At 42.3% G+C, this 20,194-nt stretch overlaps 2 protein-coding genes across 7 annotated transcripts in view; one reads left to right on the plus strand and one right to left on the minus strand.

Moving 5' to 3' along the window:
* LOC146688123 (low-density lipoprotein receptor-related protein 8-like) overlaps positions 1 to 20,194 on the plus strand; it is a 90,894-nt gene that overhangs the window by 26,736 nt on the left and 43,964 nt on the right. For all 6 annotated transcript variants that reach the window (XM_085438544.1, XM_085438539.1, XM_085438541.1 and 3 more), the window contains 2 exons: positions 5,112 to 5,234; positions 17,711 to 17,839. In XM_085438544.1, coding sequence (XP_085294670.1) covers positions 5,112 to 5,234; positions 17,711 to 17,839 — 252 coding nt within the window. The remainder of the gene's footprint in view (positions 1 to 5,111; positions 5,235 to 17,710; positions 17,840 to 20,194) is intronic.
* Positions 7,689 to 10,246, minus strand: LOC146688124 (uncharacterized). The gene is made up of 3 exons (XM_085439385.1): positions 10,169 to 10,246; positions 9,030 to 9,410; positions 7,689 to 8,933 (listed from the first exon to the last, which is right to left on the minus strand). The coding sequence occupies exons 1-3, from the start codon at positions 10,244 to 10,246 to the stop codon at positions 7,689 to 7,691; spliced, it is 1,704 nt and encodes a 567-aa protein (XP_085295511.1).

Below are 20,194 nucleotides of genomic sequence, written 5' to 3' on the forward strand. Positions count from 1 at the left end.
GGGTTATAAGATGTTATCACATATCTGCTGAAGCTACACTTTTCTTCCCAATTTCCCAACAGAGGTACATGTGAAAATACAAATCGCTTACACAGTAAGATCAGATATTAAACAGTTTTGAACCTGTCAGGTCTCTAACACAAAGTCTCTGCCATGCTCGATTTTGCTGAAGAAAGATTAGCTTCTTTACCAGCCAAGTGTTTTTAGTAATGAGACTGTCTGGTGATGATTGTCTCATGTTTGCTACATGACAACAAGCCTCAGTGAAACATCTTCTGACCAGTGGGCTGCTTATAGGGCTGAAATAGAAGCCAGTGCAGAAGCGCCAAACACTTCAGTTCCTCTACGTGCCACTTGAGGCTGGCCCCGAAAGGTGGTCAATCCCCATAGACTTCCATGTTAAAATTGTTTTAACCTCTATGGAGCCCTTTAAAAATCATATATGTGGATACTTGAATTAAATTTTGTAGCTTTTCCAGCAGATTTGACTAATAACATGGCTTGTGTGGTATAGTTTGTGACTCAGTTTTGTGAGTTCTGTGAGTGAAATTCTAGTGTTTTGTTAGTATTTTAGCATTATAGCCAATATGTGCATCTCTGCACCTGTACAGCTTCTAGATGCAGCTTGGTAGCCAAGTTGGGAAGCGCCCGCTCAACCAAATATTGTCACATGTCGTTCTAAAAAATACAACATGGTGGTGGCTAAATGTGCCGTCCACGAGATGAAGTCTCAAATGCCATATTAATCTAGATAATCTATAGATCTGGCCTGATTCTGACAATATAGTCATGCCGTTCATTTGTGAAATTGACAATAAGAAGAGTTAAAGGGAGAATAGAAAGAGTTTATTACTATGCTAGCAACTGCATGAAGCTTAGTTAGCCATTAGCCAACAGTGCTCATGAGCCTTGTAATTTCAGAATCTAAAATCTAAATGCTTATTTATCCAGCTATGCGAACTTTTAGCTTGTTAAACTGAGATGCTAACATGACAGCACTGACATGACACTCGGGTAACAAAAATACTATTAGTTTTGCAGGTAAAAGATGTTGCCTGGAGATGGAATTTAAAATTTAAAATTGAAATAGGAACACAAAGAGGGGGGAAATCCTTTCCAGGCCAACATGTTGGGCCAGTTGAGTGACCAACCATGTCGTTGCTATCTTTTTAGCCATGTAGCTATCTTACATTAAAAGCAAAAAAAATAAAAAAATAAAAAGTTTAAAGCTTGTTAGAAGCTCCTCAAGGCATGATAGAGCATATTTCATTGCAATTTATACACTAACACCCCCACCGCTGAGGAAAATCATATATCAGTCACATCAGCAGTGAGCCAAACTGACTTATATCTTATTCATATAAGGCTCAGCATCAGCCAAATGTAACAGCAAAACCAATACTTCATAGAGGCCTGCCAAACACATCCACTTGAATGGTTTTTAAGAAAGATGAAAAGGAACTGGAGCAGTGAAATGTTGACAACATCAGCCTCAGAGGAGGAGGTTCCAGGTGGGTTTGCCAGAGCATAGAGCTCCTTCCCACTGTACCTCCTCTAGGAGACATAACATGGCTGGGTGAACTCCCCTGTACAGCACCTTCATTCTCCCTGTGTCACGTCCCATTTGTAATGCTCACGACACGAGAATCAAACGACACTGGATTGCTTTTGTTTTTGAATTTTCTCAGATGCACGAGAGGCGTGCCTCTGTGTAATTGTCTGCCATTTATACTTAAACAAAGAGATGTACTGTTTTCAGCGTGTAGCTCTGCAATGCATGTGAGTAGTTGTGTGTAATTCATGTCAAGGGGATTTAAGTTCAGTAAGTGCTTTCTTTGGCAAATGCAGTACAGTAATATTGCCTGTTCCTAAACAGTGTCCATTAGGGATCCATAAAGTATTATTATTGTTTGTCACCATTAGTCTTTGTCGCTATTATTCACTTGTTATTTCTCAGCTTTCCATCTAATGGCCTACCTCCTGATTCCCTTGTCACTTTCCCCTTCAGCCCACCCTCATGGTCCCCACGCCCCACGAGCCTAACATTTTAAAATGTTTCCTAATTAAAGCAGAAAGTCATTCCAAGCAGATGGCATGAGCTGGCCTAAGTAATTATTGCCAAGTGAACCATGGCCCCTGTAGACCTTGACTGAAATGAGTCGCAGGCTCAGTTGTACTGAGTAAGAAGCTCAGCATCTCAGCAAGAAACTGCATGACATGGGCACGCTTGACCTGGAGGGGCCACATACTGGATCAGTGTGAGATTTTCAAAGACTTTGTCATGCGATCAAAAACAGTCTTAAGTACACCCTTAACCAGCATACCACAGAGCCTTACGCTCTCATCCTGCCCCATCTTTCTTTTCGTTCATCTCATGGGAGTCAGACTAATTAACACGGTATTAATACCCATCCAGAGATTTGAATGCAGAGGAATGAAAGGTTTGTTTGGGAAGTTAAAAATGTTCAACTTGGTACTGAATAAAGCATTCACTGTACTGTGGCTTTTTCGAGGATTTGTAGGGAAGATCTTATGAGTCTAATTATTCTGTCGCAGGAGGTGTGGTACCTTTAAAGCTTGTATTGTGCCCGTGGGTACCCTGTGTGTTCCTTTTCCTTCTTTACCCTGCCAAACCTACATGAGTGATGATATATTTTAGAAATATGCATGTGTGTTGCAGGAAGCACACAGTTTGCATCTTTAAAAGTGATGTGCGCACACTGCTAATGAGTTTATACACTTGAGGGGAAGATGGGTTAAAAGGATATCACAATCCCCTGTTTGCCACATATTGTCTGTCTTCACCTTTAGTGAAAGCCCACATTACTAATGAGGACTCGTGTGTCACTTAAGCTACTTAAGCACCGCTCTGGAAAACCAGCACACTTTAAGCGACTCAAGAAAAATAACCATCAAAGGGTTTTTGCTTTGTTTTGTGGTAAACTTAGAGGCCTGGGATTTACACAGGCTGAGAAAAAAGGAAGGAATGACCTAGGGTTGAAAGAACAAAAGCAGTAGAGAGGGGGAGTCGTGGAGAAAGGGGAGTGTTTCTCTCAGTAATGTAATAAGGTCAGCTCATAACGTTTTGCAAGAAAAGGCGAGAACGAATGTTAATTTAGAATTTTTTCAAGTTAATGAGACAGCGGTCTGTGATAAACACACTCACTGCTGAAATGCATGTTTATTGGAGCGACCCTGTTACACACTTAATAATTTCCTCTAATAACGTCAGCAGGGTTGAGTTGTTACTGGTTTGACGCCGACTATAGGCGCAGGAGAAATTGGAGAACGGGGTAATTAACAGGTTTTACAATTACAATACATTAGAGACAAGCAGGTTCCTATTTAAGTGCTTCTTGGTGACAGCTGACTGCTTTGAGATGGGTGTGCAGTCAACCTGCTGCACGCTGCTCTGATGGATTGTGAAAAACAACATTGAACACCTACCCCACAAATGAATACTATGAAATATTCAGGCGCTGCCATAGTTTATCCTGAGTAACATACACTCTTCAGCACAACGGTAAGTGTGCATATCAGTGTCAGCACTAAGATAAAATCCACCTTTTCTCCCAAAGTGAATTTGTAAAGGACACAGACAGCATCTGGTGGTAAATTTAAATAATATAATACTTCACAGGTTGTCATCCATAAAAGTGCACACACAGGACCGAGCATGCAAATTGCACACTGCTCAGTATACGATGCATGATGCTACGTTACAGTACATGATGCAATACATTGTAAAGTAATGCAGTGTGTCCCAGGAATGTGCTTGCAGTTTAAATGTTACTCTTGCTCCTCTACCATTGCTCCCCAACAATTTGGGAATTTCATTTTGCCGGGAAACAGCAGGATATTATTTACACATGCTCAAAGAGAGGTTTAAATTTAAAGACTCATCTTACCTCTTAATTGGAACTACAGGCATATTGCTCGTGGTGCAGGAGCTGAAGTTGAAGTCCTTCACAGTGTTTGACCTAAAGGTTTGTTATAGCTGTGGCATAGAGAAGGAAATGTCGGACATCAAGAGAAACCTTTTTTGCCCAATGTTTGACGACAGCAAATAAAACCAAGGTCAAGAAAGAAGCTGCAGTAGTAGGAGCACTGCTAGGAAAGCCTTTTGAAATATCTTTCTCTATTTCTTTACAGCCCCTCAGCTAGATTTAAGCTCCCAGGACAACTCTAAATGCTATATCTAATTTGAAACATCAGTGCCAACATTGGAGCCAGCTTTGAAACAGTCGTGGCAGTGTAACAGCACCACAGATCGCAGCTGAGGGCTTTTAGCCAGTGATTTATTAGACTGTAGCACAGGTCCAGCTGAGGAAATTGAATGGCTCTGCCCTCTGCCTGTATCCGACTCTCTTGCAATACTAGCAGCTTAGGTGCTACGAGTGGAGAGTACTTTTTAAAAATGTTATTTTATGTGTGTGTGTGTGTGTGTGTATCTGTGTCAAGAGTTCATGTTTTACGTTACACTTTAAACAAAGTTGATGAGAATTTTTTGGATGGTAACAGTGAAAAGCTCTCGGCTGTTGGTGAAAGTTTTCTTCTTCTTGCTTAAACAGGCCTTTTTTCCTGACTCGTGTTTATTTTTGATTTCCAATTCTCAGCACGCCTGACATGTTTATCAGCCCGTGGCCTTGCTGGCATGTAACTTTCCATCATAAACAGGTTTGCGAGGTAAAAGGTTTAACCTCCCTGAGCTTGTAGTGTTCGGCAATCAACATCCATTTCACTGCTCTGTGATGGAAAACCTGAAGGAGAGATTAGACTGTTTTTGGAGATCAGCAGATTGAGGGAGGGGGAGGAAGAACGCGGAGGGAGAGGCAGTGCAATGAATAAAAGTCAAGAAAATGGGGAAAGTGTAGATAATTAGTGGAGGATATCTGGAAGGAGAGCATGCACTATAGAGAACTGCACAGGAATAATGTAAGAAATGATGAGACTGATCTCTGATGAAGGGAATAATTGCAGGGATTATGATAACTCTACCAATTTCATGACAGAAATCAAGTTCTGCTGCAGACTATATATGGCTTTAACTATTTTTCTAACATCCTGTCTTGATTCTTTTCTGCTCTGTCTGTGCTTCTCTGTCTGAGCAGCCAGGAAAACATGTGCCCCAGCAGAGTTTGCTTGTTTGAATGGGCAGTGTGTCCCAGGACGCTGGCGCTGTGACGGGGAACCAGAGTGTCCGGATGGGTCCGATGAGGCAGAGGAGACTTGCAGTAAGTGACATCATTCAGCTGATCACATTACTTGTAGTATAAAGCACTTTGAATTCAAGAACCAGACCATTTAGCATTCACCATCAAGATCAATTTGAAATTTGGTTTCAACTTAGTTTTATAGCACAGCTGGTTTCATGGTCACTTTATGAACGTTGTACACACCAAGTCAAGCCAAGTTTAGTCAATTAATGCACAGAACTAGAGGTTGTTTCACAGTGGTAGTGTTCTAAAAGGCTAATAAATGCATCCAAACAGCCTGGAAGGAAGGTGCCAGACTGTCAAAGTTTTGTCAGAGGGCCACCATCACCCTGTCACTAAGAATGTGTGGTACAATCTTTCATACAGACACAAAAAAGAGATAAAGAAAGTCAAGTTCTGACTATATGTTTTTGTAAAATTCTACCATCAGTGGACTGATTTGTCTAAATTTCCATGTCGCAGTTTGGGACTGCAGTCAGTGGCCCGAAGGAAGCTTTTAGTTCTTTGGAGTTCCTGGGAGGAAGAAATAGTTCTGGATACTTTGGGTGTAGTTTGTGTTTGTGCCATATTGGACTTTAATTATGTCAATGCGAAAATTGCATCAAAACTACAAAAAACAGTTCACTGTTTTTAATATTAACTTAAACTTATCCAGCGACTTGTAACGTCAGTCAGACTCATTGGCACTGTGCAAAAAAGAAGGCGTGGCTAGCAAAGTATATTGCTAGTGGGGTTTTGGGGGTATTTTGTGTGCTGCATTTAAATCACACCTTCTTCTTTGTGGTGTTGCCTGCTGTTAAACCTGTACTCAAGTTTTTAATTTCCTTCGTTATCATGGCTGTGATGGCAGTTAAGTTATCCCCCCTGCCTCCACTCGCCCACGCACTTCAGTATTCAGCAGTGTCTGATGCTGAGTGCAATAAAGGCCTTGATTCGTTTTCTGCCAAGCTGTTAGAACCTGGGACATCTGGCTGGCTCACTTGTAGACCCTGCCAGTCTCACTCTCCCACACGTGGATACTGACAGCGTAAGGTGAGTTGACTCGATATCCAAGCAGGGACTCAAGTGTGGGAGGCTTGAGCCCGTTAATTGTTTTCCGTCTTTGACTGATAATTTTCTCTTTCTCCCCTTGCTGCTTGAGACTCTCTTGGGGTCAAACATCAGACAAAGCACAGAAATAACCTCACTCATGCATAATAAGCTCTTAAGAAGAGGTAGAGAATAAATGCACAACGGAATATAGCTTCAAAAATCTGTTCATTGGGCAAATGATATCCTCAGTAATATTACATTAATAATAAAACTGTATTAGAGTTTAAACATTACAGAATCAGCACATAATATGTTTATATGTATGATTATGATCAAAATGATAATAACAATTATATTGAGATCACAGTTATTTGTCACAATTAATCATTGATTTGAGTTTATTTGAACTTTCATGTAAACATAACACATTCACATTCATTTTAAGTTTGTGTTAGATCTTTGCATTAAAAAATGGTCCCTCTTTTTTACCTACATAAAGTGCAGGTCTTAGAAGAACAATAAAAAAATATATAAATTAGCATAAAATAAATCAATGGGGAACTGTGTTCACTTTTACATTGTGGTACGTGCCAGTTAATGAAAAGTTCTTTTATTAAATAAGGTGTTTATTCATGTGGCCTAAGTACATCTCCTACAAGCTACATATAAAAAATTTCTCTTTCATTGTACCTGCATGATAGATGTGAATAAAACAAAGTCCTCAACAGCCCTCGTTTTGCATACAGTATTGCCACTTTGGAGAAATAACCGAGCAAGGGGATAATCTTTCCTCCAAGTAAGGTGACTATTTTCCTGAAACCTCAGTTACTTACTGTATTCATTGAACATATTTTTGGGGAGTGCACTGATGATTTCACTTTGTCTTTATGAGCTGGTTGGATTATTTAAACATCTGAGTTGGTGTTGGCCAATTCACGTTGGCAAACATTGTGTTTTCTTTCGTGGCCTTCATGCATTCAATTTTGTGGTTCGTTTTTCCATGAGGGGTTTAAAGGTTCTATAAGTAAGATTTGTTTCATCACACTTCTGTGTTTGCTGTAATCTGAGCTTCATTATTCAAGGTTTTGAGCAGAGGCGAGCAAACTGCAGCAGCAGTTTTCATGATCATGAGCTCAGTATCAGTTGTTCTACTGTAACATATCAGGGTCATTCAGTGTATTTTATAATGCTAGTGTTGGCTAATGATGTTAGATGGATTTTTTCTTTTTGTTGTGTTCTAGTGTACAAAAACTTTGTGGCTATAAATAAGCTTTTATTTTTCTTGAAATTGTACATTTTCTCATTTTAAAGATCTGATGTTTTCTGTCTTCTACCATGAATAAAGTATGGGCTTATGAGATTTGCAAATGGTTTAGTTTTTATTTACATTTCACAAATGTCCCGAGTTCATTAGAATGGGGGTTGTATATATACAATGTGTCACGGTGTGGCATGGCACACCGTGGAAGGAGTGGGGAAGGAGTGGCCTGGTTCTGGTGGCCTGCCACGGGTCCGATGGCAACGTCGCTGCTCCGGTGAGCAACAGCGAGGCGTGGCACCAGGTCCATGACGCGCCGATCGCTGACGTGGACGCACCGGACGTGGACGGCGAGGAGGCCGCGCTAGACGTGGAGGTCCCTCCGGTCCGCTGACCTCGGCCGGCAGCGAGAGCTCCTCCTCAGCCGGCAGCGAGAGCTCCTCCTCCGCTCGCAGCGAGAGCTCCTCCTCGGCCGGCAGCGAGAGCTCCTCCTCTGCTCGCAGCGAGAGCTCCTCCTCCGGCTCGCTGAGCTCTTCAGCTGGCAGAGCGGGCTCCTCCGGCTCGCCGAGCTCCTGCTCGGGCATGCTGAGCTCCACAGCTGGCGATGCGGGCTCCTCCGGCTCACTGAGCTCCTGCTCGGGCATGCTGAGCTCCTCAGCTGGCAGAGCGGGCTCCTCCGGCTCACTGAGCTCCTGCTCGGGCATGCTGAGCTCCTCCGGCTCGCTGAGCTCCTGCTCGGGCATGCCGAGCTCCTCCGGCTCGCTGAGCTCCTCAGCAGGCGGTGCGGGCTCCTCCGGCTCACTGAGCTCCTGCTCGGGCATGCTGAGCTCCTCCGGCTCGCTGAGCTCCTCAGCAGGCGGTGCGGGCTCCTCCGGCTCACTGAGCTCCTGCTCGGGCATGCTGAGCTCCTCAGCTGGCAGAGCGGGCTCCTCCGGCTCACTGAGCTCCTGCTCGGGCATGCTGAGCTCCTCCGGCTCGCTGAGCTCCTGCTCGGGCATGCCGAGCTCCTCCGGCTCGCTGAGCTCCTCAGCAGGCGGTGCGGGCTCCTCCGGCTCGCTGAGCTCCTGCTGCTGCTGGACGAAGTCTGTGGTTTCCCAAGCTTGCACTACCCCCCGGGCCTTATGCAGGGTGCAAAGGCAGGCGGAAACTCCCTTAAGCTGGCCGAGGTAGGGATTTCCCACCAGGATTGCCTCGATGGCGTTTAACCCCACCACTCTTGCCCTTGTGTTGGTGGTGTGAGCTACCCAGTCCATCAGGCGTTGGACGCGTGTGAGGTCGCTCTCTCCGGACAAGGCCGCTGGAGTGGGTAGTGGAATGGAGGCTGCTGCTGGTGGAGAAGATGGCTGAGCGGGTGATGTGGACGGTGAACAGGATGAAACGGTAAGCGGTGAGGTAGATGTCGCGGGGGATGATTCAGCAGGTGACGGCTGGATTACTAGCTGGGCAATAGGCTGTGGTACAGCGACCAGCTGGGCCGCGGGCTGCGCTTTGGCTACCGGCTGGGCAGCTGGCTGTGCCGCAGCTACAGGTGGCTGCTGAGCAGGTAACTGAGCCGAAAGCGGACGGGCAGCTGACCGTATAAACATAGCCCCAGAGTAAACAGTTGAGGTGAGTGACGATGAATTGTCCATATGACTCACCACAGCCGGCTGTTGAGATGTCTGTGGATCTAGCTGCGGTGAGGAACGCTGGCGGCGCGAACGTCGTTTCCGTGTCGGCGTCGGGGCCGGCGTCTCAGGCAGTGAATCCACCAGCTGTCCGAGCTGGTTGGCAGCCTGAGGAGGAGAGTGGAGGTGGAGGGTGGAAAGTAGGAAGTCCAGGACCACTGCATTAAGGGAGTCCACCAGCCAGGGGAATTTAAAAAGCATCTCCTGCAGCCGCCTCTCCACGGCGCAGAGTCCGAGCTACCTGAGCTTCAGTGGATTTTGTACATAGCCCTCTTCTTCCCGTGCCTGTGCTTCCCGGAGACCCTCTTCCTGTGCCCCCTCACCTGTATATATTCGCACCTGGTGTCTGTGTGTGTAAATAAAACGTGAACTTTAGTGACGGTCTGACTCCGAGTCCCTCCTGAGCCTGACAGGGATGGTGTTAAAGTGAATCCAAATGAGTGTGGAATAAATGAAAGAAAAAGCCAAAGGAATCTTTCAGAGGACGTTCATTCTAGTTTTGTTACATTTTTCTTTGGCTGTGAGTCGGTTTGATGAATAATGAAGCAGCCTAGCAGAGCATCTAATGTCACTTGCTGAAAAGTTGAATGCGAGGAGGGAGGCACGAAGGGATCTCTGATGGATAACAAGTTTATATTGGAAATCCAATTAAAGATAAATGAAGGAAGGATTCATCTCTTGGCTGCAGAATAAAGAGATAAGGATCTGGGTTGAGAAGAAAGCCATTTATATGGAAATCCCATATGGATTCAGATTATGTAATAGAAAAAAAAATCAGCTGTTGCATTTTTTTTGCTTTTCTCTACAAACAAAAACCTGTTCCAAAAAAAAAAAGGTTATTTCTTTGTAATATATTATTTTTGCCAGTCTAGACTGATACTTCATGTGCAGGAAGAGGGAAACATCCTTCTTCCTGCATTTCAGGTCGTGCTTACCCTGCAGCCCGCAGCCCTGCTGATTATATGTTCAGAAGAGAAGCGTCAGATCAGGCCTACATCCTGAACAGAAGGATTGCTAATGAGAGCCTCTTCATCACAGCTGTTTTTCTGCTTGAGTAAATCCAGCTGTGTCATTATCACTCTGAAAACGGAACGAAGAAAGACTCAAGGATGGACATTGTTCAAAAATGCACGGAGCATCTTAACCAACAGCAAACAACCCGCTCTTGAGTGGCTGCCGTATCAGGTGTCACATTAACCTTGTTTCACTGGTAAAGTACTTATCTGTGCCATTCACTTGATACAGTTACAACCCTATAATGAGAAATTTACATCAGTTGGCAAAAAAACCAATGAAAAAAACAGTCAGCGTGTTTTTTCTTTTTCCTGAATAGGGTAAAGATGAAAAAACAAACTCATCACATCCGTGTTTTGATCAACATTCCTTTTCCATGTTATACTTTGAAATCAGAAGCGTCACATGTATCAGTCAATTAGGCTGCACTAAAGTCTAACAACAAACAGAAGCTTGCAATTTCACACAGACTGCATTCAATCTTCGATGTGACAGAGATATACAATTTACCATTATATAAACAGCAGAGAGCAGTCACAGCATTGCAGTTTTTACACAGTTTCCTTACACATAGCACGGCATACAGCTTAAAACATCATGCTTCGGTTATTCTCTTGCCTGATGAGTCAGGCAAGTTATACTCACAGAAAGCCTTCGTCTTGTTTTTCATTCAGATCTCCTGCCCAGTTCTCCTGTATGTTCTGTTTCAGTTTCATGTGCTCGCAGATGTACAGTCAACTTTGCAGATGTATATAACTAAGACATTTTTTCATCCGTGCTGCGGACATCTGTGCCAGAATCATTCTGGCTCACTGACTGGATTCCCAATTACACGCTGGAGTAGCGTTTACACTGCTGTATTAAGAATTCAAATTTGGGCCACACAGAGTTAGTTACTTGCAAGCCCTGAAAAAAGAATCATGACTCTTTGGAGGAGCACGTGAAGCATCAGGGCTCACAGTTTTTGTATTAGATTAATGTGTAGTCAAAATGGAAGTTGGCCCCTGCAGATGTGCAGCTGCTTCTCTGCTTCCTCACCAGTGCAGTGACATTTTATGCACTCTCAGCCACCAGAGACACTCTTTTAGGATATAAGGGGAGGAAGGAAATGCTTGCTTCTTGGTGATTTCTGGCAATATTGCTGAGACCAACTTGATTCTGCATGTCTGTTTGTCCTCTCTGCTTTTAAATTTCTGAAAACTGACAGGCATTCACAGTGTTTCCTCTTCCTTTGGGATTCTTTGAATATGAGGTGACAGAACCTTGAAATGCTGCATATTTAACAATGTGGATTGTTCAGACAGGTAGAACTCTCCCCTTTAAACCCACAATATTGTGTTCTTAATTTAGTATTCTGAGTGGATTATAGATATTTTTCTGAAGGAGGTTTTGATGAAAACTTTCTTCTACAAACCACTTTGTAGATATTGAGCTTTTTCTGTGGGAGTTAATAACAGTGCATGGCTTATTTATTGACTTTATAGTAGGGAAACTGGAATTACTTATACTGCGTGCTATTAATTGAATCATTTAAATTGCCTTGTATCGTTAGTTATGAAGAAAAAGTACTTGCTGGTAGATTTACTTTAGGCTGTTTAGAAAGGACTTCATAAATGCTGAGTATGTACGTATTTGTGTGTTGTTTTGCTCTGTTGATCCCTTTGTCTTTTTTATACTTTGTTAGCGATTTGCCAGTTTTAAAAGTGGGTTTGTTGTCATAGCTGCTTCATTTGCAAGCTGCTGTGAGGTTTAACTCTTAACAGAGTCTGATAATTCCAGGATTTAAAGAATTATATTTTTATCCATGTTGCAGTTACTTTCTGTATTACACAGTCCCAAGACTTAATAAGAGGAAACAGTTGCACTTCACCTTAGTTAGACTCAAACAGTTGTGGTTTGACTGGATGCTTATCATGAGCATGTGTGCAAGTAATCCCTATGAGCAGAAAGCTTAGGTTTTAGGTTTATCAAGGATATCCGTAACATGGTCGTGTCAGGCACACAGCTCTCGCTGTGAGCACAGCAGCCTCACTCACCTGCTGTGTAAACCTTCTGTTTACAAGGAACAACCAGTCGGAAGAAGTCGGCTTAAGCCATTTTAGCTGCTTGAAGGGAGAGAAGCAAAATGACCATTTTTTAGACAGTGGATGAACTAAGGCTGCACCAAGTTCCAGCATCGTGGTTTATTTGTAAATGCAAGAATATAATTTTAGAACTGAAACGAGCTCAGTAGTTCTACTCTATTTTTCTTTAGTGTGTCAAAATGAAAAGAGAAAGGTCTATCACAGTTTCCCAAAATCTCACTAAGTCACAGTTTAAGTCCTTGAGAAATATGAACAAGGTGAAGATGTGCAATATTGGCAGTAATCCCATTTGAAGGACAAATATACCAAGTTTATAAATCCACTCATGTAGTTGTTTTTTTTTTAAAATCTGGCTTGCTGTAAATGGTCTTTTGTACGTGCTAGCTCTATGATGGCATCCAAACTAGTTCACCCTCTACCCACCATCCACTATCTGCTGGGATTTGACACCAAAATATTAAAATACCAAAAATAAAATAAAGTACCAATATTTATTATTATTTAATTTTACCGTATTATTCTGGCTTTATTTAACTGATGAGGTAACAGTCAGGGAGCACAGCAGCACTTAATATAAAGCAATAGTGCATGCCACAGCTCATTACTTGCTAATGTACGTTACTGAAAATAACAGTTTCCCATCTTGTAGTCGGCCAGAAGCAAGCATGTTCTCTGCTGTACCAACTCTATAATTCAAGTTCACACGGCCATGCTAACCCAGTTTAATGAAGCAGTGAATCTGAGAATGACTCACGGTATCTGAGCTTTTTTTGCTGTCTTTTTTAGCTCTGAGCCAGAATGACTGCGTTATCTTCCTCACCATCAGAGCCCCCAACACTGACATACACAGGTGCTAATGCCTGAGACCTCACCTGAAGCACATAGAGCCGAATGGATGCACACATCAAAGCCTTTTTAGCACTGACATTTGGAGTAGAGGGCTAGAAACAGGCTTCTGAAAAATCTCTACATTTTGAATGATGATTTCTAGGGTTTAATTGGAACACGTTACAAACAGCAACCATCTATATTAGGTAGACATGCTTTCACAATAAGCTGAGTGCATATTTACAAAGCTGTCATGAGCTGGCTGCAGGATGAATCGATGCTATACATTATCTGCTATCATATATGCAAAAGAGACATCCGTGTATACAAATGTGCTACAAATGATTACTTGCATGGCACGCTGTTGTGTAATGTAACATTATGATGGTGCAGTTCAGTATATCAAATCAGGTGAATACATTTTCAGTCCTTTTTTATCACAGTATCGTTCCCACTGACAGCTGACAAATTGAAGAGCTTCTGCACTTTCTCCATTCGAAGCCAAGTTTCAGGTAAAAAGCTGTCAGTAATAACAAGGTCAGTTATGACGATCAAAAGGAAAAATAAAGCTATTACACCATTGAAGGGTTGAAGTGAATGCAGCCTTTGGGTCTTGTAAAAGGTGATAAATTCTAAACGCATCTTCTGCCAAGATGACACAGTGCAGACGAAACCTCATTTTTCACTCAGATGGTAAACAACAGTCTGATTCTCAGCTTGTCTGTGAGTAATTGGCTTTTATTAAGTTGCCTCTTTTACAAGCAAAAAAAAAATCTCATTACGCGTCTTTATAAAATCGCTAATCTGTAGCTGTCACAATGAGCAGTGAGGTACCACTGCTTTGTTGTAGTGAAGTCTGGTTTCTTTGTTTGGATTTGGGAGGAGTGGAGCTCACGCTTCATTAAAGAGTCATCAGTTAAGAGGACAGGACAGCTCGCCCTCCGCTTGGTGGATTCACATTCTGCTCGACACTGTGCTCTGCCTGCCTGTCCTCCTTCATCTCCTTCCACTTACTTTGTATGGATGGCTTTGATTTAGCTTCAGGATAAAAATCTGAAAGGTCATGCAGCAGTTTGTCTCTCCCTTCTTCCTTATATACAGTGTCTTGCTCTGTGCACAGCTCCCTTCTTATAGATTCTTTCATGCTCTGACGCTTTCGTCTCTCTCTACTTTTTTGCTGCTCTCTGCTAACTTTTAAAAAACATTTTCAAAAATGTTCTCTGTTTGACTGACATTCGTCCAGCTCCCTCATACAGGATGTTATTTCCTCTGCCAAAAATTCCACCTTGTCTGCTTTTTCATCTTTTCATGTTTCATGTATTTCTTTATGATCCAGCCTTTCGCTCTTTCACTTTACTCCGCTATAATTGTTTCAGTGATCAGTCCTTGACAGGTGGCTGTGAAAAGAAACACATACAGTGTGTGATTCATTAAACATATCACAGAACATAATGATTGAATGAAAAGCTTTGCACAGCTCGTACACCTTCAGACTTCTTGCACAGCAGAGCTGTGAGGTAGAAGAGGCCATATCTGATTACTCCTTTTATTTTCTACTTATTCCAGTCTAATAGCATGGCTTTATCTAGGATATTTTTTAGTTTATTACATGTCTGTGTTGCTGAGTGACGAGTGACAAAGTAAGCTTTTTTATCCACTTACCTCACACTGCACTGTCTGTGGACTGAAAAACAATTGCAGGTAAATGTCATTGCTCCACTCTTTAGAAACAGCCTAAAAATACTGGACTGCAAACTTTTTTTCTCCATCTGGGGTGAGGACCTTGCTGTGTCAGCCATCCTCCCTGCTCACTCTCCCCGCCACCAGCTGTCAGGAGAGAGCGGCAAATGTTGAGACCCGCCTGTCATCACATTAAAAAATAATATCAACAAAAGTATCAGCATTTTTACAAATAAAATAGATGAATACGTGACGCACCATGGTCATTTCTGTATTTTCAGAGGGAAGGAATCTGTAAGAATAAACAAATAGTTTTAAATGCTGACATTATATTGTAAGAAATGATCAAGAAAGCTGGGATAGGCTCCAGCGCCCCCCGCGACCCTGAAAAGGATAAGCGGAAGCGAATGGATGGATGGATGGATCAAGAAAGCTTCTGGCGGTACCTCAGTGTAATCTTCTGTGTAGTTGACAAAGAACACACACATCAATTATCGTTAACAATCCTTACAGGTCCTGTCTCCATGTCTGGGATAATAGATCATTCTGAGTAATTAATGAAGTGACTATTGTTGTTTATATACAAATGAGCACAACTCACCTCGGAGACGATCATTCACTTTACTGTAAATTGAGGCTGCTGGTGTGTAATAAACTCAGAGGGAAAACTGTTGGAGCCAATAAATTAAAGTTCAGCTCCTGCTGAAGTTGGACGTGTTGCAATAACTGAGATAATGAAACCCTGCAGACTGCAATGAGGAGGAGTTCCTCATTCTGGAGGAAAAATAGCTTCAAACAGGATCAGCATATTGACATTAGTTGTGACACCTTATTGTTATTTGTAATTTATATAGTTCAATGTTCACTCAGTTTAAAATGTAGTGTCCAGTGTTAGGTAGTCTGCTCCTTTTGCCCCAAAAGATTTAGCTGCAGGGAATATGTAGCTTCCAAAGTTTGATTCATGTGACCTTTATTGCATTTCTTCCTGTTGAAGTCACAGTGGCCAAACTGCATAATAATATTTATTATTTAAAGACCATTTTTTTAGAGATCCTTGTAAGTAAATTTGTGTTTCTGATAACCCGTATTGCTGTGACTTTGAAGTGTTCAACACAATACAGGGTGACTGAATACAATTATAACTGCTTTATATTTTATTTGTGTTGCTGAAATGATAGTGATACTGGCACTGCAATACATATACTGTACTAAAAAAAGGACTAACATGCAATTGTCATAGTTAAAATCTTCTGATTATTGGATTCGTAGGACAGCATGGTGGTGCGGTAGTTAGCACTGTTGCTTCAAAGCAGGAAGGTCCTGGGTTGTAGTCCCCCGTCTGGCCGCGGCCTTTCTGTGTGAAGTTTGCATGTTCCGGCGGTGTCTGTGTGGGCTCTCTCCAGGTACTTCTTCCCACAGTTCAAAGACATGCAGGTAGTGGGGTTAGGTTAATTGGTGATTCTAAATTGCCCATCTATGTGAGTTTAAATGTGAATGGTTGTCTGTCTATGTGTTAGCACTGTGACAGACTAGGGACATGTCCAGGGTATACCCTGCCTCTCACCCTATGACAGCTGGGATAGGCTTCAACCTTGAATTAGATAAGCAGAAGAAAATGGATGGATGAATAGGTGACTGCATGGATGGATATTGAATTGACATTAAAGGGCCTGTATTTGTATAGCTCTTTGCACATCCAGTCATTCACACACACATTCACACACTGGTGATGGCAAGCTACGTTGTAACCACAGCCACCCTGGGGCACACTAACAGAGGCGAGGCTGCCGGACACTGGCACCACCAGTAGGCAACGGGTGAAGTGTCTTGCCCAAGGACACAATGACCGAGACTGTCCAAGCCGGGGCTCGAACCGGCAACCTTCGATTACAAGGCGAACTCCCAACTCTTGAGCCACGATCGCCCCATCAAATAAAAAGAATTCAATTTGATCATAAAGGCGGCTTTCTGACAATACGAGATTAACTATATGGACCTGGTTTGAAAATCTTGGGAGACTTTCTCACTTTCTGGTTCAATTACCCACAATGCAATTCACACCTAACATTGCTGGTGACAGCACCAGAGATTCTTTTTAGCTTCTTAAATTGGTATTCGTTAAGGATGTTGTTCTCACTTATCACACCACACAGGATCCTGTTATACCATTGTTTGTCAGTTTGTGTACAGCAAGAATATAAATACCAACTATGATGTGTAGCTGGAAAATTACACCTTGTATTGCTAATGGAGTTGACAGAATATGTGGAAAGAATTATGCTTAATTGAATTAAAATACAATTAGCTAAAAAGGTAATGAGGATAAATAGTTTACTTAAAAAAGTGGATAAACGGTTAAAACAGCTTCTGTCACACTATGTCCAGCAACTAAAGCACAGTTGTACCAATATCTGTGTGTTTAATGAGTGAAGCTGATGCAGGGTAACATCATATCGTACCCTGTGTCAAAAAGGCTTTTAATTGGCATTTTAAATATAATAAAAACACTCCAAAAGATCGATAATTTGCACGCGCGTCTGATTTCTTTCTGGAAGGCTTAAGGCTGCACTGTAAGCAAACATGTATAATTAACAACATGCTTCATATTAAACGCACTGTAATCTGGATCAAACCGACCCTGTGCCAACTAGAGCAGATTGGCAGGAAAAGGAGGAGGGGCTGGGTTGAGCTTTTGCTTTATAGCCAGCCGTGCATTTGCTGTATTTCATGATCTTCCTACATGTTTCTTGAGAGGCAGCCCACGCAGTAAAATCAATTGGCCAGGGTGGTGGAGTTTTGGATAATTTTTTTAAGAGCATTGTGGGGGTGATAAAAATCAAGTCCAGCTGTGTCTCCTAGTAGTTGTTGTTGTTGCCTTTATGGACCATAAAACTACAGTAATCTCCCTATCTCTTTTATCTCTGCCCACAGGCAAACAGACGTGCCCTCCAGAGAAATTTGACTGTGGGGGATCAACTAACAAGTGTGTCTCGTTGTCATGGAGATGTGATGGGGAGAAAGACTGCGAGAATGGCGCTGACGAGGAGGACTGTGCGTCTGGTGAGTTTATCCGAGTCAGTTCACTTACCATAATGAAATAAATACCCCGATCAGATGGTTTTACTTCCGCGTTTAACCGCTGAGTGCATTTGTAGAGGACATTTTGGTCCAGATTTCACCAGTGATGGATGTGCAGAAGCGAATGACTCGACAAGCAGCCGAATAACGAGAACCCAGATTCCCGTTTTGTATTTCATAGGGTTTTATCTTTTCTGATCTCACTTATCATCCAAAGGCATGTGACATTAAAGCGCAGTGGGGAACACTCATTATAATTAGATGGATTTGAAGTGAGTTTTGAATTAAAGCCAGCTGCACTTGACAACCGTTCCCTTTGATGTGGAATGATCTTTGGTGTGAAACCATCAGATATTCGCAGCTTTCCGGTGATCTTTGGACGTTTCTGTCCTTTCCAAACCTCAAGTCTTCAGTCTTTCCACTGCAGGGCCCTCACAACCTTAAAAAATGACATCACCTCATGCCCAGCCAATCAGGCAACTCAATCGTGCGACTACCCCCACCCCCAGTCCCCTGCAGGGACTATCCTTGCCCTACTTCTGAGGAGCCATGAAGAATTGGCTTCTTCTCCTTCTTTCTCTCTCCTCTGCCTCTTCACGTCAAGAAGAAATGATTGAGGCAGCAGAGCCGTGGGGGGTGTGATGTTTAGACTTTGAAGATGGCACGTGGTAGCAAATGCGCAGAGGGAGAGAAATAAGCCATCTCCTTATTATCCTATATTAATGACGATGTTCCTCTTTTTCTGGCATCTTTAACTCCTCGGTTGTTTGGGTGTGTGTGGGTGTTGCGATCACGTCTGCCTGGCATATAAGCCATTCATGTTTATTTGTTAAGAACACAGCCAATTTTGAGTTTTTATTTGGAAAGGAAGCCTTATCAATCTGGCAGAAAATTAATGCATAAATAGAAACTGTTGCATATGTATTAATACTCAGCTCCTTATGGCTTTGACTTATTCTTCAATGATCAGCTTGTGAGTAGCTTGTTATGGACTCAAGGTTTCAAAGAGGCCCCACACACTCACTGCATCGACTTTAGATCTAATGCCTTCTTAGATGGCTTTTCATAGCACTGTCCATTGAGGCCCAGTCTAGCCTGGGCTAATCCTTCTTTCATTCTAATGTCTGTATTGATGTGGCAGTCTTAAGCCTCTCAGTAGTGACACGAGGGCAGGCAGCAGGCTGTCGCCCACCCAGGCAGAGGCCAGAATACCTCTAGAGGGAAACTCCTCTCAGTATGACCACTTAGAATAAGCTCTCTCCAGTACAAGCAGAGCACAGTGCTAGATAGCATCACAAACTAGGCCTATTAAATGCTGCTCGGGCCAGTTTATCTGATGATTGGGCCCAATGCCAACCTGAAAGATGATGTTTAAATCAAGGACACGAGGCTTTTAAATGTAACCTTGCAGCTGATCTGCTCTAGAGGTACTATCCATTGATTTTGCAGTGTTATGTCTTTAGTCCATCTCAGTGAGCTGCACAGTGATTCCAGTGTTGGGCTATACCTGATTGATGTGGAGTAACAACACTAATAGTAGTGTGATGTTCACAAAACAGTTTAACACATTCACCTTTGAGGTTTGCTTGGCAGTTTTCATTAGTAAATAGTGTTTATCCTGCTCTTATTACTGCAGGGATTCTCAATAAGGGATATTTACTTTTTTCTTAAAGTACTGCTTTACATTACTCAACTACTCCTGTGAGAAAGCAGTTCATTAGATTACGTATTGCATACTTTCACATTACTCCATAACAAGACTGAAATGCATTGTTACATATTTACAAGTTAACAATAGAAGTTTTTATTGACAACACCACAAATCCCTGTACCTAGCCTAATGAGAGCGTACATACCAGCTTTCTCTTGGTATTTAGATTTGAACACAAAGCCAACAACAAAAACCAGCCCAAAGAGACTTCAAAACGATCTCCACTGTGATTCTACTGTAGAAACAGAAAAGGAGGATTCAAGCCTGACGGCTCATCACTGCCTTTCTTACCTGTTAAAGAGCTTTGGCTGCTGGGCTGCTGTAAGAATAGACTGAGCTTTAATGTCACTCTGGATTCTTCACTAGCTTTGTGTTAGCATGCTGTTTGTGTAGATGTCTGTGAAGAGCTGAAATTGTGTTTGTAGCATAATGCAGTTGTTTATCTAGCGCAGTTTACACTTTACCATCATGCTCAAAAAAAATAAAATGCAATAAAAGTAAAAGTAATGTTCTCATCTCCACTCCACAAAAGATTATAGTCCGCTCCAACATTGTCCTCCAACTGATATCAAAACAAAGTCAAAACAATTTGGATGTAAAATAGATGTTTTTTGTTTTTTTTTACA

This window comes from Copadichromis virginalis, linkage group LG18, assembly GCF_057382275.1.
Source record: "Copadichromis virginalis isolate Kocher_CV1m ecotype Utaka linkage group LG18, C_Virginalis_male_GT1.1, whole genome shotgun sequence".
In the NCBI taxonomy this organism is placed as follows: Eukaryota; Metazoa; Chordata; class Actinopteri; order Cichliformes; family Cichlidae; genus Copadichromis; species Copadichromis virginalis.